General features: G+C 40.8%; 2 protein-coding genes and 1 long non-coding RNA gene across 15 annotated transcripts; 2 read left to right on the top strand and 1 right to left on the bottom strand.

The window, feature by feature from the left end:
• Positions 1 to 3,082: 3,082 nt before the first annotated feature.
• Positions 3,083 to 4,326, bottom strand: LOC143374146 (uncharacterized). Its single transcript, XR_013086619.1, has 3 exons — positions 4,201 to 4,326; positions 3,600 to 3,689; positions 3,083 to 3,528 (listed from the first exon to the last, which is right to left on the bottom strand). It is a non-coding gene; the product is annotated as an uncharacterized LOC143374146 (long non-coding RNA).
• Positions 4,326 to 12,829, top strand: Dmpd (F-box protein dampened). 13 transcript variants are annotated; one of them, XM_076822070.1, is made up of 7 exons: positions 4,380 to 4,529; positions 7,928 to 8,205; positions 8,333 to 8,581; positions 8,683 to 8,878; positions 8,956 to 9,332; positions 9,525 to 9,930; positions 10,845 to 12,829. In XM_076822070.1, exons 2-6 carry the CDS (start codon positions 7,963 to 7,965, stop codon positions 9,912 to 9,914), a joined length of 1,455 nt encoding a protein of 484 aa, XP_076678185.1. In that variant the 5' UTR covers positions 4,380 to 4,529; positions 7,928 to 7,962; the 3' UTR covers positions 9,915 to 9,930; positions 10,845 to 12,829. The 13 variants fall into 13 exon arrangements, with proteins under 13 accessions (XP_076678184.1, XP_076678176.1, XP_076678185.1 ...); XM_076822069.1 differs by having other exon boundaries at positions 4,326 to 4,467; positions 9,525 to 12,829; XM_076822061.1 differs by having other exon boundaries at positions 4,342 to 4,497; positions 9,525 to 12,829.
• A 589-nt stretch (positions 12,830 to 13,418) lies between these two features.
• Bigmax (helix-loop-helix-leucine zipper transcription factor bigmax) lies at positions 13,419 to 16,896 on the top strand. The gene is made up of 5 exons (XM_076822074.1): positions 13,419 to 13,783; positions 13,873 to 14,022; positions 14,101 to 14,480; positions 14,566 to 14,679; positions 15,639 to 16,896. The coding sequence occupies exons 1-5, from the start codon at positions 13,747 to 13,749 to the stop codon at positions 15,693 to 15,695; spliced, it is 738 nt and encodes a 245-aa protein (XP_076678189.1). The 5' UTR covers positions 13,419 to 13,746; the 3' UTR covers positions 15,696 to 16,896.
• Positions 16,897 to 17,157: the final 261 nt, after the last annotated feature.

The following is a 17,157-nucleotide window of genomic DNA, read 5'->3' as shown; positions in this document are numbered from 1 at the left end:
CCACCGATATGCCCCTATCTGGTAATTCCAGAGATTTATACAGATGTAGGGGTGTGGACGGTGAGAACATATTCGTATCCCACGGTGGTTCAATGCCTTCATTGTGTACCACACGAGCTTTCAATTGTATACCTTCGAGTAGAGGTAGGGTAATTCGGGAAGTACGAGATGTAATCCACATTTTTAAAAACGTCTCAAACTTAAGTATTTTAAATGTTAGATACTGAGCATTACACTTGTTAGAATTATCTTGTCTAGGACATGTAATGCTCATAAAACAATGTGTTTGTAAATAGCTGCGGAAATAAGTAAATAAAATTTTAGGACGTGGTCCATCTCACCCTTACTATTACATGTGAGTTGGACCACTTCGATAGAAGTTATATTGATTTGTAGAAATTGTTTTTAACGGAAACAGTGTTTCAGTAAACAGAGAAAGATTAATTTTACCTACCTATTCCTAATATAATTATAATCACCAAGCACTTATTTTTTTTTTTAGAACACCTTCACGAGAGCACATGCTTGATCCAGTTATCTGTTTTGTTTGTTCCGTTGTAATCTCCGCTACAATCGACACACTGGTTTTCATTCCAATCTTCACGATTTTTCATTCGGTTCTTCTTCATCACTATCTAAAAATCTGTAATCAAAATTCGTTCTGTTTGCAATCAGTGAAAGTGATGGTATTTACACGAAGACACTGTGGGTGAGAGGGACCGGGCGGTCCATCACTTCCGAGTATGTGTGGTCCGGATGGACCAGTGGCAGATTTAACAGGGTGGCTGATGAACAGTTGCCACCTAAGCCCCTGCACAAAAGGTACCTGCAGGGCCTCATGACCCAAAAAAACTTATGATTATGTATAGGTATCTACACACTATAATTTTTTCTGTACTACTACACTTGGCCAGTTTTTAGTAAACTACTTCTCCATTTTCCCGAAGAATGGGCCCCTCAGAACGTTTGCCACCTGGGCCTTTTTTCTTAAATCCGACACTGGGTCCACCTATCGAGAATCGCATGGTATAGTGGACCATCTATCGGTGCCATTACAGCTGGCTTCAAAATCACCGTTGCGGGCTTGCATTATAGCTACAAATCTGATTTTATGAGAACGGTGCAAACATCTCCTGAAGCAACAGAGTGGTGCAGAAAATTTTCCCCGAGTGTGGGGTCAGGGGGGAGTACAAATTAAAAGATCAAATTTCAGCAGCCTAAAAGACAGTACCAACAAAAAATAAAATAAAAAAATAAATAAAAAAAATTGTAAAATGCCTTCCAAATTCCTGAATATGGTATTCTACGCACTGCAAAATCTCAAGTGTAGAATACTCCACGCATTCCACAGAACTCACGCCGGCGGAGTGGTACTAATTCTTATGACAACGCAGAAAATTATTATCATTACCAGAAATTACAAAGCTAATTTTCGAAAAATTTTATAAAATAGACACACTCGATCACGGATAGTTTGAAAGCTACTTAAATCCGGTCCGCCTCTCCCGGCGATGCATCTCTACCGTAATTACCCCAGGGAAAATGGCAGGAGATATTTTTCCCCTGTTCGTCGATGAAAAAGTTTGATAGCAGGAATGATTAACGCGGGACACGTGGCTCTTTGTTATATGTAGATCTCCCTGCCCTGTCTCTGCATTTTGCTAACGACTTTACACACAGCGAGTCCTTTACGTATTCATTGATCGAAAAGCATGGTCACCGGAATAATTAATATACGAAGCATGTCTATAAAAAATCCACGCCTCTTTGAACTTCACTTACACGTAATTAGCATGCAACTAGTTTTGCAGCGTTTATTGCAGTGTCTCCCGGTCAGACGCATCGCGTATCGCATTTTGAGATCCGTGGATTTAAATATAGATTTCCACTACAGCTCTTTGGAGAGGCAGCTTCGTTTTTTTTCGAGATACGAAAAGACATTGAGCTATAAGAATACCTGGAGAGAGAACAACAGTGGGAAGAAGTTGAGGCGACAGCGGTCCGAGGGAAACAGAAGATAACGGGTGAACCTATCCTTCTTCTTCCTATTATCCCTCTCTATCTGTGTTACGTGTGTATTTTGTGTTCGCAGAAAACTTCACTCACATGCACTATACATCCATAGCCTGTTGTAAGACAGAGATAGGTTCGCCCGTTACTTCCCTCTTTCTCGGACCGGCCGCTATTGCTCTGTTCTCTCTCCACGTATTCTTCTAGCTCAATGCGAAAAGAGGAATTACAAAAAGACAAACACGCTTCGATGGTGCAGACGTCGACGGGCGTGCCAAAAATATCGTTATCTTGAATTCTTTTGTTTCTTCTTGTACTCAATCTGCGTGTGAATCATGTATGGAAACGTACTTTTGGGCACGACGCTTATCGTTACATGGTTCTATTTAAAATGCTCGCGGTATGGCAAGTAACGGCTTGCGGTACTTTAGGAGTTAATAAAAGCCCAATACACCGCGTTTCGGATGTATCGACTTCCGTTTGGCGCGATTGCCTTCCGCGTACGGTTCTCTCTTTGCGACCACACTCGTGGAGCCTTGGAAATTCGGTTCGACTCTTTGTCCAAACATTACCTAACGTTCCCTAATCGGTGCATTAGGCGCGATCGGGCAAATACTTAATGGCATCCTGCTTTTTGTGTGGACAAGATATCAATGACTATCAAGAAGCCGTCTTCGCGCGTTATAGTCGTTGGTCGATAGGTTTTGCAACTGCAAATGGTGCATAGTTACAAGCTTACGCCGGGACCATTATATTAAAGCGCATAGATTCAGGGTGCATTTCCTTTCCTATCAGCAGTAGCTATTTACTTTAGTGAGCCAGCAGAAAGACGCGACGTCTTGTGGCCTTTCCAGGGGCGGATTTGGAATTTTCGGAAGGGGACGCAGGGGCGAATCCAAGATTTTCTTGAGGAGGGGAGGCGTAAGTCTGAGAAATAAACCAGGGACCTTCCCGATAATATTTTCCTGCTAAATGAAAGTGTTTTTTTTTGTATCAATTTATCATATTTTCTCTCATATTGCAAACTTAAAATAAGTATTTTGCAAATTAAAATAAGTATTTTTCCCTTGAGGGAGGGGCGCCCCCCCCCTGCCCTCTTAATCCGCCACTGAGCCTTTCCACGCGAGACACTTTCGTGTTTTATACAAATACGATACAAACTGTCGATATTAACCGCAGCTGCTTCAACGAGCCTTTGAAATATTTCATGAAGGTCGCCCGCGCTTGACACGTTGCCGAATAAAGATTTCAATGAAAACCGCTGGGTAGATTGTTAGACCCAGTTTCGCAACTATTATGCAACGGTTACAGAAATTCCTGTGTTGTGTAAAATTTAATCTTCGGGACAATATATTTCGCGAGACGGCTAGGGCAAAGGCGGATTCCTTCGCAAAGGTCAACTAGATAATCACTTTCGAGTGACAGGGACAGGTCGGAGGTGATTTATGTCGTCGGCCATTCTTTGATAATCTTTGATGCAGCGTGTGATCTTTTTTCTTTTTACGGAGCAATGTTTACCTGAAAGAACACTGAATAAGTTATAAAGTCCTCGGGTAACGCGAGTGCTTCGAGTGCAAGGCCTTACTTACCCGTTTAGTTTTTATGAAATTGCAGAGAAATCGAGGGAAATCTTCTACTTGCTGCTAATTGCTGCATTGAGTTTCCACGAGGATGGAATCCTGAAATTATTACATCACGTTGTATTATCGATATCGCAAATTTTAAGTTCGGCTTCAATTAAGCTTCTTATCCATATCGCTTCTCTTTTAAAATGCAAGAAGTAAAACTAGGGATACGATAACTTCGGTTTCGTATCAAGCTACGTTGCGGATATTTTTGCACTTTGGATATATATTACATTTATAGATTTGTGCTATGTATTTAGACACGCGAAAGAAAAATTTTGCAGTTCTTAAAAGAATGGTGCTTTCGCGATGCGCAGTATTATTAGAAATACGATTTTAATTAATTTCCTGTACCTATATCGAATATCGAATAAGATGGTTTGAATTGAAAACTGGTATTTCATTTCTTCCCTGCCTTTTTTACTTTGACTGTAAACATTTGATAATCGAAGTAAGCGGTGGAAATGAATTTCATCTACTTCAACCTAAATCGACGCTAATTCCTCGACAAATCTCGCTTTGTTGTCGCTGAACCGTTACGGAATGATCCACGAAACCTTTGTACCGTTCTTCGATTCAAAATTCCACGCTCCTCCGATTGACCCGTTCGGTCTACAGATGTCGCTAGCGCACGCTCCGAGATGAGAATTCCGACGAGTGTCTTTGCCTGTGCTGCAACGCTACTGTGGTAACGGACAACACGCATCTCTGGAGGGCAGAGATGATCTCTCTGCTTACACGGATTGTGGAATAGCCATTGACATGTTGTTGTTGCCGGAGTAGCGTGCGTTGCGGACTGGCCTGCGCGAGTCGACCAATCCTCGGATCGTTCGTGAGTCGGTGGATACGTTTCCACAGAAATGTGAGAGAACCGTTGGGGAGAGCAAAGTGACGGTATTACACCACAGAATACACACATATGTACATTCCGTCGCCGCTGTCGTCGTCGTCGCGGATAGTCGTCGTAGTCGACGTCGGCGTTGATATTTGTGCGCCGATCACGATCCTTCTAGCTATCAAAAGCAACCATCCCCCGTAATAAGCGAAACAGACAGAAAACAGTAAAAAGTAAACTTCTAGCTCCAAGGGCCCCGATCTCTCTGTCTCTCTCTTTCTCTCTCTTTCTTTCTCAGCTCTCTCTCTCTCTTTCCCTCTCTCTCTCTCTCTCTCCCTCTCTCCCTCTCTCTGTTTTTGCGATCGAAAGAGCTGTCCGTTGGATAACTGGCATCGTCGGTTATCCTCTTTATTCCGGTATTTATAGAGACCAAGTTGATGCACTCGACGGCGATCTTTTCGAATGGGAGAGACAAAAGCGGCCCTCGCGGCTAGGTGACGAAGAGAAAGAAGGAGAAACCATTTAGACGCTGAACGCGCGGGCTTTTTTCCGGGTACGATTCGCCCGTGTGTAAGTGCTCTCATAGTTACACGGAGTATATCGGCGGCGAGAGGGAAAGAGACGGATATATAGGAAAGGAGTCTACGAACGAGAGCGATAGGGCTACTCGAGGCGAAACGGGAGAAGGCTTCGATAGTGAAACGGAGCGAGAACGAGAACGTTAGCAAGGGTCGTGAGGGGAAGGAAGGGATCTCCGTCAAAATGTCGCTGAAAACACCAACGCGGATACATTGATTGGTTTTTCGTCATTTAACAGGGGGTACGTTGCTATTCCCCGACTTCCTCGCGCTTTTCCATTTCGTACAGTGCCCACGGGACAAGTGTCCTCCGTCGCTTCTCCGTCCGGAGCATACGCAGCTTCATCGAAGCTTAATAGAGAGAGAGAAATGTCATAGGTGCATCGATTGCGCACGGTCACCCGGTTTCCCTCTGTTTCCATCAAAACCTCGGTAAAACACACCTTTCGAACAGTAAATAGGAAACAGGCACCGTCTCGTTCCCGTGTCTCTGTTGCAACGCAATCGAAAATAAAGTACCATTACATTTCCGTCGAATCGCAGCGACGGTATTAGGGAATACCACTTTGCATATTTGTATTCCCCGTGGATATAGAAACACGGTTTTACTCGGAGTCATTTAGTCGAAGTAAACAAGTTCAGACCTGGGTATTATTCGAAATAGAAGTATATTTCAGATACTATGTTGAACGGTGCATGCCAAAGTGAGTACAAATAAAATGGTGTTTCAAAATCGGCAATGAAGATTCAAAAAGTCAAGCAGTTCCATTTCAATGATTCAAGGATCGTATAGTAAAAAATACTTTAGTCCGATTTAGAGATCTCCAGTTTTCATGTATGTGAAATATTCAAGCACCTTGTGACAGTGAAAGTCAGGCTGAAATGAAGTATAGACCGTGTATTGGTAAAATTTAAGAGGAAAATATTTTCTGGATCAGCAAGTTGGAAAGTCTTGAGCTTCGCATTGGGGTATCAAGTGCTTCGTTCGGAGCCTCGGTTCCTTGTGCTTTACGACGGTAAGCCATAAGAATGCGACTGAATTCGGAACTGTTCCTAATTTATGTTGCAAGCAGAACTTTTCAGCATCGCTTAAATGTAACTGAAAATTGTTCAGGCAAATTTTAGAAGTGCACACGGGCTCATCAACGCGTTGCTTGCTCTTACATTCTTTCAACTCTTTTTCTCATTGTGAGAAAAAATGTAAATAGATTTCAACTACTTCAATGTTTTACACGAATTATAAATATCCTTGTCTGGCTCATTCTGTGTGTATGGTATTCAAGTATTATTTAACCATGGTTCGGAGTCAATTTTAGCCTCACTTTCAGCATCACATGATACTATAAATTTGTCAAATATTTCAAATGCTTCTAGATTAGAAATAAAACATTACATTTAGCACATTCAAAGTATAAACTATATTAAAATCTTCCTTCCATCAATTACTTAAATAAAACTATTTCATTGCCCGAGGTTTTGTGCTATATTTGGAATGCCTTTGCATTTGCTTTGTTGTCTATTATTTGAAGCAATATTCCAAATACAGTAGAACATCCATTATCTGAATATTCCACTACTATCCGAATAAACCATGTCTTTACAAAAGCATTCCTTTCTTATTAAAACTTGTATAGCTACTAGAAAGTGATAGAAATAACATAAAATCAACAAGACTAAATGGTACCAAGAAAGAAGAAAAGAAAACTGTTTTCATTGAGAGTTTTCAAGCTTCTCTTGATATTAGAAAGAAAGATTTAAGTTGTTTCAGACATAAGAAGGAAATTCGTCGAAATATACAGAACCCATCAATTCTCTAAGAATCCGATTTCTTTATATTATTTATTAGTTTCGAATGTTCAGAAATGCGGATCCGAAAATGTTCTCATCCGAACTAATGTGTCTCCCTATAGGTTCCACTGTGCTTCTAGTTCAAATTTTACCCAACTTTGACTTTGATAAATTTGTCGTGCGTGTTGTGTGCACAACACACCACGGCCATCTCGTTTTAGTGGCGGGCAAATGTATTTATGCCCATCTGCTCGTATTCATTCTGCTTTTTACTTGGTAGTGATAACCAAGAACTGTCGTACATAATCGAGAAAGATATTTGGTAATCGCGTTTCGTCGCTACCGAAACTGATCGCCGATCACATCTTTGGGAGCTCTTTTTCTTTCCGACAGACGATTTTTATTCGCGGTGGTGAAGCTCGAGACCGAAATCCACTATATTCCTCTCTTTCACTTCTCGAAAATTCCTCGAACGAATGGAACGTACACGTTAGAATCCTCGAAAATCTCCGTAGGTTATTCCGCGAATTTGTTTTCCAACGATGCCATGACGAAATCGCGTACAGTTCTTTCAGTATAGTTCTTTTCAAACAGCACTCGAAAAACACAAGACTGCGTGAGCGAGAAATTCCGCCTGATTTTTCGTTACCGAGGTTGAATATTTCCGTCGTTTTGTAATAGTTTTGTTATAATAGAACCGATTAGAGGGATTTCTTCCTGAAATCGAAATAATTGTACCAATCTTCTGTGGAAATAAATTCGTGCATTAGATGAACAGTTTTGATTACTTATTTCATAAGGAAACAGTTTGTAATATAAAGAACCGTGTGTACACATTAATTGTGCAACAGTTATTGTGCAAGGTCTTCGTCTAATCAGACATTTTTAGGGATAATTCAATTAGGAAAATCTGAATAGAATAAAAGATCCTAACGTAATGATATTGTTAATGATAACATTGCAGTGATTACGGTATTGCGAATGAAATATGTTTCAGTAGTATTTAATGTAATTAAAACACGCCTGTTAATTCTTATAGCTAAAATATTCTGAGTTATTATTTTCATGTGTTTACGAAATCATGGTTTTAGGTTTTCGGAGAGGCTGATTATTTAAAAGCACAAATATGGTGTCGACACGTCAGTCGAGTAATATGGGAGGAAGTAATGGGGGTGGGCCAGTCACCGAAGTTGCAGATGTGAGTCCATCCAGAAGACATCAATCTGTAGCAATGGCTAGTTCTTATAGTGGGGTATCCGTATCGGATCCACCTTTTACTAGTAACTTCAACCTTCTTGACTTACCGGTTGAAATTCTTGAAAAGATTTTCAGCTATTTGGACTATAACACTGTAGCCCATTTACGTCCAGTAAGTGGAAATTACAGTTACAGTTGCAACATGTATTTTATATACAGTATGGAATATTTATCAAATTTTAAAAGATTACACTAAATAGCTTATTTAATTCTACATGCCGCTCGATCTGTTTTTTTAGGTCTGCCACCAGATGGATCGCGTATGCGGATCGATTTTGAACTCCACGTTCCAGAAGCTCCAAGCGCAAATGCTGAGCCGCTTTCAGGCGATTAAAGCGCAGATGCCAAGACGCGAATCGGCGCGTCGCAATCATCCATTGGCTTGCGAATCAGACATTATCGAGACGCTACACATGCGACTTACTTTGCTTCAGATGAGCTTCGGCAAGCACATCGAACGTAAACACTGCTGTTTCTTTCCCGGAGAGGTAAATCGAAATGTTCCTGTAGGTCGTAAGGTTGACGACGAGCTGGAGTAGAATTAAAACTGTGGAATAAACGAGGATTCTAATTTTCAATTATATTTTAGATTTTAGACGAGGTTTATCGCATTTTACATTATATAAAAGTCACTCCAAAATTAGCCCGACCGTATAAAGTTACAGATGAATTGTTTGATTTAAGTACTATGGCAATGGAGTACTTTAAGGAACGTATCGAACCAACATTACCAGAAATCCCTTATTTTGGAGCTGATTTCTTAGATCTTGCTGGGACATTCTCCTGTGAGCAAATAATTTCAATGTCTTGAATTCGTTGAAAGTAACAATTCTTACGCACGCACTTTATTAAAATGTTACAGCTTCTAGTAATGTAAACAAGCCATTCATATGCTTGGACTCTACACCCCTGGCTGTTGGAAGCAGTAAGGGAGGAAGCAATAGCGGAGAGGAGGGGTCCCCGCCGCATTCTTCGGACGACCCCGGTCTCCTGGAATCTAGTGTATCACCCCCGCAATCGAACATGGTGTTACGGAAACGGATCCGCAAGATCAAGCAGGGCATGAAACGATACAATAGTCAGTTAACGCTAATGCGGAGAGATTTGAGGAGCTGCAAGGCAAAAATAGCGGAGCAACAGAAACAGATCGTTGAATACGCTACCCGGCTTGATGAGAATGATAAGAAGAACGAAGAGACGTCCCGCAAATTTAGCACACTCCTACAGGTATTTACCAAGGTACACTTAGTATTTGTAAGAATAACGCGTGACAGTAGAGATGTATTTCCAAATGAACAAAAGCTTCATAAAAATTATCGATAGAGAGTAGAAACAAAAGTCTAACGTTTCTTTTATGTAAAGGTGAATGAAAGTTTTGATACTTCCTGGATACATTCGGCTCGGAGAATTATAGATGTATGTATTGCGTAGGAATTGAACAAGTGTAAAACAGAGCTTCAGTATTGGCGATCGAAGTCTCCGGCGATACCAGTGTGTGTGGTCTGTGGCCAGTCTATGTTGGCACCGACAGAAGACAATACACAGGCTGTAACAAACCAAGGTGCCCCGCCAGAGACACTCGATGAAGGATTGGACTTCATTCCTATAGCAGACGCGCAGAGCCCCACCGAAGTGGCTCCACAACCTGTAGTTACACAGCCTTCATCGCCACCGCCGACCGTGGAAATGGCACCACCAAAGGCTCCCGTGCCTTCACTATCTGCGAAACGAAAATCAAGCGCGGAGGAAACACCGAACGACGCTGGGAAGAAGCCTCGTCGTACTGCCAAGTCACGTCAGGTCAAACGTTCGAAGATATAACTCGATTCTGATAATGGTACAAAAAAAAAATATCTATCTAACATCCTTACTGGGTTTTCGGAGGAGGTCTTTCTATATTTAATGTAAACGTGTTTCTTTACGCCAGCGATCGAATGATCTTAGATAAAGTACAAAATTCTTTCCTGAACGTCCTGCAATTTCGCGCAACGAAGCCTCGTTTTGAAAATTCTAGCCGCGCCGGTTGCCGCGCGAAGGGAATCGACGCGAATTAATTTTCCTATTTTATTACGGACGGACTCGTCACGCACACACGCCCGCGTGGTGACGTTTACATATATTCTAAATGATAGCTGATCATTCGCGTCGTTCGTAAAGGTAACAATGGAGCAACTTATTTCGGACCCTTTTAATTCTTACGTTATTCTCGCGGCGTTATACACAAGGAGAACGGAAGGGTTGAATTTTCACGCCAAACGATTATTTTACAAACGATATCACGCTGAACAGAGCAGATTGAACGTGGCATAGGGCGGCGGACAGGAAATTTGCCTTCTGTATTCCTTGAACACAAAAAAATGAAGTAATTTACCATTTACTCGCGAAATGTTCGTTTTTTTTCTGTAATGAAACTTTTGTCGTAAACATCTTACCTTGTCATGGTTTTGTTAAATGTATACTAGACAATACAGGAATAGTTGGAGAATGCAACGTTTGGTAGAGAAACAAAATTGAGGTTCTTTGCATTAAAACCGCCGCAAACCATGGTTTTGGTATCCGAAATACACATGGAGAAATTCCGATTGCATACGCCACTGGTTATTGCAGTTTTAATTAAAAAAATAAACAATCACCGACCGTGATGAATTTTCGTGCTGTGTAAGCGGGAGGATACTCTTGTCTTTGTAGAAATTTTTATATAAAACTCTCGAGTGGACGTTAGATATGATTCTAGCAAATTTTATTTTGCAGTATCAATAAATAAGTACCTGAGAGGACTGAGTGGGGACTGGTTCGCGCAGGTACTCCAAGTTCATCAATATTCATATCAATTTTTCTAATTTATCTAAGTCTGCTCAACCGAAGACGAAAAAAAGATGATTTCTCGTTAAAATGATTTGTGTATACTATTCACGCCATTGTGGATTTAGCCCCTCCCCAGAAAAGAATAGTGAAAGTCAAAGGCTTTGAAAACTGCATTGCTTTTTGCATAACGGAGATGTGATATGAGTTTATCTGCCTGGTTATCGACGAACGAATTTATAATTTAATAGAGCAGCTCACCTTGATGAAATCAAAAGATTTTTAAATGATATAAAATTCTGTGAGCCTTAAAAAATATGCGACGTTGAAGAGAAAGTGAATTGAAAACACGAGCGAGACATGCTAAATGAATAACTTAGAGGGTGTTGATTTCTTTTTTTTTAAAACGCCATCCTTTGAATGAGCGATCACTCCGCCGGATGGTGCATATTGCAATATTAATAGCGCTAGGAAATTATTTATAGGAAAATGATTAATTAATTATTTTTAAAAAATCTCGGAACACCAAATTTTCCAATTTATCAATCACGTTGGTTAACACCGACAATTTCACGCCTCATTTGTAAAAAGAAACGGCGTGGAAACGATTATTTAAATAGAATCGATCGAAATTTCGCGTTTACGTAAATTTCCTTTAAAATCGGACGAGTTACCCCGCGCGATGCTCGACGATCGATCTGTCTAGATTCAATTAATTATTTTATTTGCACCAATCCTAATTAATCTCAAAGATGCGTAGCTCGAAGTATTGTGAGTTATTATTATTCATGATTCTAGTTAATAAATATAAAGGATACTGATAATAAGTAAATGATTATTATAAATATATAAATACATAAATATATATATATATATACACACGCATATATATATATCTATGTGAGTGTGGTACTTGCCAGATATGCGTACCGCACAGAGCAGTTTAGTTTAAACTTTAAATGGAACAATAAGATATAATAATTAATGATGAAATAATTATCGAAATATATATATATATATATATAATTTTTTATCGATGTCGAAAATTAATTAGGAAAAAAGAAATGAACTTAGCGAGCGGACGAAAATCGTGTACGTTGCGACACGCGTGTATGTGAGAAACCGAGCGAGAGAATACAAGAGCGCGTGATACAAATATATATATATATGAAAAATACTAAATTCAAACTTAATGAGAATTTATAATGTGATGCTTTATCGATTTAACTGCGGGAAAGTGACCTTTATTCAATGAAAATACATGTGGGGCGTTTCTGGATACAAAATAAAAAAAAAACACCGACACACAAACCACACACAAAGAAAGCGTGTGAATTTTACTTAATGTTACGTTGAATAGGATTGCGGGGGCGGGCGTAATTAAGTCGCCGTGTCGGAAATTTCAAAATGCTTGCATTGTATGCTTATGTCGCGAGTAGCGGTACGCCTCGACAGGTCAAAGCGAGGAAGATTAGAAGAAATATACCATTGAACCGTGGTAATGAGAGGAACACACGCATCCGGGCCCTTGATGTAACAGCAAAGCCGATAGACGATCTCCGGATAAAATTGTATCCGCGAGTCGACCACCGATTAATTATCACGTGCACCACGTACAGCCACTGAATTCTTCGTACACTTCCGACGGTACACGTCGCCAGTTTTATTCTCTTAAAAAATAGTTCACAGTCCTCGGCTTTCCGACATTATCCGTCCCCGAACGATGCAAGATGTAGCGTTGTGTACTACGTATATCGACTCTGCTAAGGAATATACAATCGAATGTAACGATGAATACACAATGTAGAAGTAGACTAATTTCTCCTAATCAGTAGCGCTGTGCGTCAGGATTGCGAACGGGGGAGCACAGAGGGATGATTTTCAATATCGACTCGTCAGGAATTAATCCGAGGACCATGTTCGTTCGCGGTATGTACATACTAGCAAGAGGGTGATGGCCTCCGGATCGGGTACACGAATAAGCAATTACCAGAGGACGAATATTACCGTACACGTGTACTTTCAAAACTTACACACACGAGGTTGGAGCATAGGAATACAATTGCCAGCGTTACGGCCCGAAACGTCGTACCGCCGAAGAATATGAGTTATCTTAAATGGTTTTACATGTATTAAAACGATTGTAAATATATGTATACATATATACATGTATGCATACGTATATGTATATATGTATACGCCTGTGTGTGTATATATATATGTATGTGTATATCCATGTGTATGTATATACAAATATATATATATTAGATACACCTTATAATAAACGTAATTTAACATAAAACATACCCTTGGTTGCCTTTTATACTTTGCGTCGGAAAGAAACGTTCGAAATATTCGTAATTTTCTACCTTCGAAAACAGACGATTGAATAACTCATTAGTGTAACGGCGACCTTGACTTTCGCTTTCGTCTGCTAGCCTAGCACGTGGCTCCGTTTGACAATTTGTACTCCCTTTGTTTCTATAGGTGGCGACCCTGCTTCTACCAAGTGTCGAGCACTCCCAACAGTTGCATTTCCGTCGAAGATGGCAGTGTCCACATTGGTCCACATACGTACCACTGATAACACGATGTTACCGTAATCACGGGATTGTTTATTATGGTTCGACGATCCTGCATCGCACTGGTTCTAAGCGAGTCTCTTTGAGACTGTGTGCTTACTCGCGTGACAGTTCGCCGATCGAATCTTTATGGATAACTGTGATCCGCTATCTTCCACTCTCGGTGCATCTTACTTGTTGCAACTCCGTTGTAACCGTTCCACGTGTGCATTTTGATACCGTTCTGCCTCCTTCTCCCGCTAATCCTCGGCAAACAAATCGCTGGCGCAATGGCAGACACCTTGCACAAAGATGGATACGAGATATGTGAGTGGAATTCTATTTTATCGCAACTAATTATCGTAAGTGAAGTATTGAGCTCTGTCTGGAAACTTGTGTCTCATTCACGTCGATAGCAAACTTAGCAATGCGTGGCGGAGCTGGCAGCATGGGAGCGGACAGTGACATGAAGCTAGAACCGTCCAGCCCTACAGAAAAATACACGTTCACTCGTTGCAGCAGCACTGGCTCCGTGAACACGCCGTCTTCGTCTGCTCATAATACAGGTAAGCAGCTTAACCGACTCTCGACGAATGAGAGACGATAATCGTCAGTTCAAAGGGATTCCGCATGATTGTTTCTAGAGGACGAAGACAGCGACAACAAGAATTCAACTATAAGTTACAAAGAGCGCAGGAGGGAAGCGCATACCCAAGCGGAACAGAAGAGAAGAGACGCTATTAAGAAAGGATACGATTCTCTTCAAGATTTGGTACCAACGTGCCAGCACACTGATTCGTCGGGATATAAACTTTCCAAGGCTACTGTACTGCAGAAGTCCATCGATTACATACAGTTTCTATTGCAACAGAAGAAGAAACAAGAAGAAGAACGCAACGCGCTAAGAAAAGAAGTTGTCGCTCTGCGCATCATGCAAGCCAATTACGAGCAAATCGTTAAGGCGCATCAAACGCAGCCGGGGCACGCGGAAATGCGCGTGTCGGACGAAACGAAATTTCAAGTGGTACGTTTAAAGTATATCGCAAGGTTCTTATAATACTAAAATTTCATTCAATTATCTTGGAGATATCTTACAACTGTTATCATAGTTCCAGGCAATTATGGATCGTCTGTTCCAAACGTTCAATAACATTTCTGTAGCGAATTTCGTAGAATTGTCTGGATGTGTATTCACCTGGTTGGAGGAGCACTGTAAACCTCAGGTACGTAAATCATTTCTAAAGGGGGGAGGCCTACTTAGAAATTTTCGAAAAATTGTCGTTTCCATTTTTATATATTCTTGAGGTACATCCGGAAAATATTCCCTGAAAATGTCGAGTTAATCCGACCGAAATTGACAAAGTTATATGCGTGTACGTAGGTAGGTGTTCCTCGGTGTAGCGTCCAGAGCCAGTGAAGGCCACATCGGGCCATTTGGGAGCCCGGTCTCCATGATGTTTACTATAGCCGCGCGGAAGGGGAGGTCGAAAGCTAATGGTAACGTGGGCGCGTCACGGGCGCGAATCATGAAGACCGGGCCCAAGTGGGCCGATGTGGCCTCCGCTGGTCCAGACCCAAAACTTTAAACGCGTTTTCCTCAAAATCATGTTTTTTAAGTCGGTGACACACGTAACTAAAAAATTGATGAACCGATTAACTCGAGGCTTTGCAGGCTTATTTTAGGGTTGAAAATTTAAGCGCTATCGGGGGTTTTTCCTTTTTTTGCACTCGAAAAACGAGCGATTTTTTGCCAAATATCGATGCTTCAACTCTGCACAGCCGCCATTTTGTCTTAAAATAATTTTCCCAAAATCGGGCCCGATAGCGCGTAGATAATTTCATGCGTTGCCTAAAAAATTTCGAACTTTCAATTTTGGATAATCCTGCACCGAGCTACGGTTGTCACCGCAAAGCGCCTAGAAAAGAAGGGCGCCTCGGGCATCGCCTATAACTCGCAAACCTTTCAATACTTTTTACCACGCGAAGTACTGAAATATCCGCAAGATATACTCTTTCCAATAGACTAGTGTTTAATAATAAAAGTTTATCGGTTTTCCTAGAAGAAATTCCCAAAGAAGCGTGTTGTTTTGACCGTTCTCGGTAGGCCTCCCCCCTTAACACTATTACATATATCTCGCTTACTACGCAACAGTGTTTAACAAATATGTAAAAAATGTTTCAGACTTTGCGCGAAGTAGTGCTGTCGGTACTTCAGCAGCTTAACAGTCAGATCAGCTAGTCGAATGTATCATTAGAGTTCGTGATTGCACAATACGATGTCTATGAAAATGTTTCGCGGGTACTTAGATCAGTTACCAGTAGAGTTACCAGAAAGGATGGGAGTGTGTGTTATATGCAATACGGGTAGCATAACGATCGCATGAGAAATACAAATAGAAATTTATTTTATATACCAATATTGATGTAGATATAGCCGTGTAATCTGGCACAGAATTTCCTTACGCTGTTCTTGGCGACCGGAACGATATTAAATATTTCTACCAGAGACTTTTTATTACATGAATTCTGCTGCATATATATATATGAATGCACAACGTACGTGTGCGTAGTACATGTAACGAATGTATCCGAATATGTACATAATACATTAATCTGCAACATAGCAGCTTGAAATAATCCATCTACGTTTCTTTCTTATTTACAATCAGAGCGCGAGGCACGCCCTTCGATTATTAATCCGATTTCTACTTAGGTTTCCCTTCCAGTATTGTCAGTTCTTTGCTACAAGACTTTATACGTTCACATCCCTTTAATTAAACTTTCTCAGACTCCGTGGGCATGCTTTCCCCTTGCGTAATGTCATTCAAGAGTATCGCGTCCAATCTAGGCCTGTTAGGGTCGTCAGCCTCGTGGTGAGGGCTTTGGGGACATCTTCTCTTTCTTCTGTCCTCGGGTCTGCAGCACAGATCCCGAAAAATACAGGCGTAGCAGGCTAGCAGGACGCTCATCATCATTAAGCCTCCAATCGCGAGAACCACCACCAAGAAGATCGATATTTCGTCGCTCATGTTATATCTCGGATAGCGTTACCAGCCAGCCTTTAAAACATCTGCAACAGAAAGTCGACGAATTAGTGGTGGTGTAGGAATAAATTAACTGAAACTTAGATGATTTCGTCGGTTTAAATTCTTGGCCAAGTCCATTAAATCGAGCACCAATAAAAAAGAGACAATCTTCCCTTTATTTCCGACTTTATCAAGGGAGCGAGAGAACTTCTGGATGGCTTTTTTACGATTGCCATGAAAGGAGATAACGCCCCTTTTATAGGCTATTTTAAGGCGATATCTGCAATTGAAAATCTACTTTCTACAGGTTCGCGAGACAATTCTTTGATAATTAGTTACGTGAAAGAATTGTTAAACTTTCTTATGCGACTGTAATTGGGAACTTATGTTTTATAATAAATTTTATGAAAAGCAGACACTCTTCTGAGCATTATTTTACTGCCCATCGTCTATCATGTACTTATTTCTCAGTTTTAACTCCGTTTGTATCGAATCTGAGAGAGGCAATGGTGTTTCCAATGCTTCAAACGATTTTTGGTGAGAAAAAATGTGTAGTACGGGGTTTGAATACATCATACTATTTCTGTAGGAAGAGCGTGCGTTGAATAGAAATTTTCCATTCCGCGCTATTTATCACAATTGTCGCGTTCGGTATTCAGTTCCCCTGGATTTGAA

The sequence above is a fragment of the Andrena cerasifolii genome, chromosome 10 (genome assembly GCF_050908995.1).
Source record: "Andrena cerasifolii isolate SP2316 chromosome 10, iyAndCera1_principal, whole genome shotgun sequence".
Lineage (NCBI taxonomy): Eukaryota > Metazoa > Arthropoda > Insecta > Hymenoptera > Andrenidae > Andrena > Andrena cerasifolii.
The sequence above is the reverse complement of the archived record's forward strand: the minus strand, read 5'-3'. Positions and strand labels throughout refer to the sequence as shown.

Bases quoted from the DNA above. Each gene is read 5' to 3' on its own strand.
- Bigmax (XM_076822074.1), top strand. From the start codon at position 13,747: ATGGCAGACACCTTGCACAAAGATGGATACGAGATAT. The intron at 14,481-14,565 runs GTACGTTTAAAG...CTGTTATCATAG, and splicing joins ACGAAACGAAATTTCAAGTG to TTCCAGGCAATTATGGATCG. The intron at 14,680-15,638 runs GTACGTAAATCA...AAAATGTTTCAG, and splicing joins AGGAGCACTGTAAACCTCAG to ACTTTGCGCGAAGTAGTGCT.
- Dmpd (XM_076822069.1), top strand. From the start codon at position 7,963: ATGGTGTCGACACGTCAGTCGAGTAATATGGGAGGAAGTAATGGGGGT. The intron at 8,582-8,682 runs GTAAATCGAAAT...ATTATATTTTAG, and splicing joins GCTGTTTCTTTCCCGGAGAG to ATTTTAGACGAGGTTTATCG. The intron at 9,333-9,524 runs GTACACTTAGTA...TGTATTGCGTAG, and splicing joins TCCTACAGGTATTTACCAAG to GAATTGAACAAGTGTAAAAC.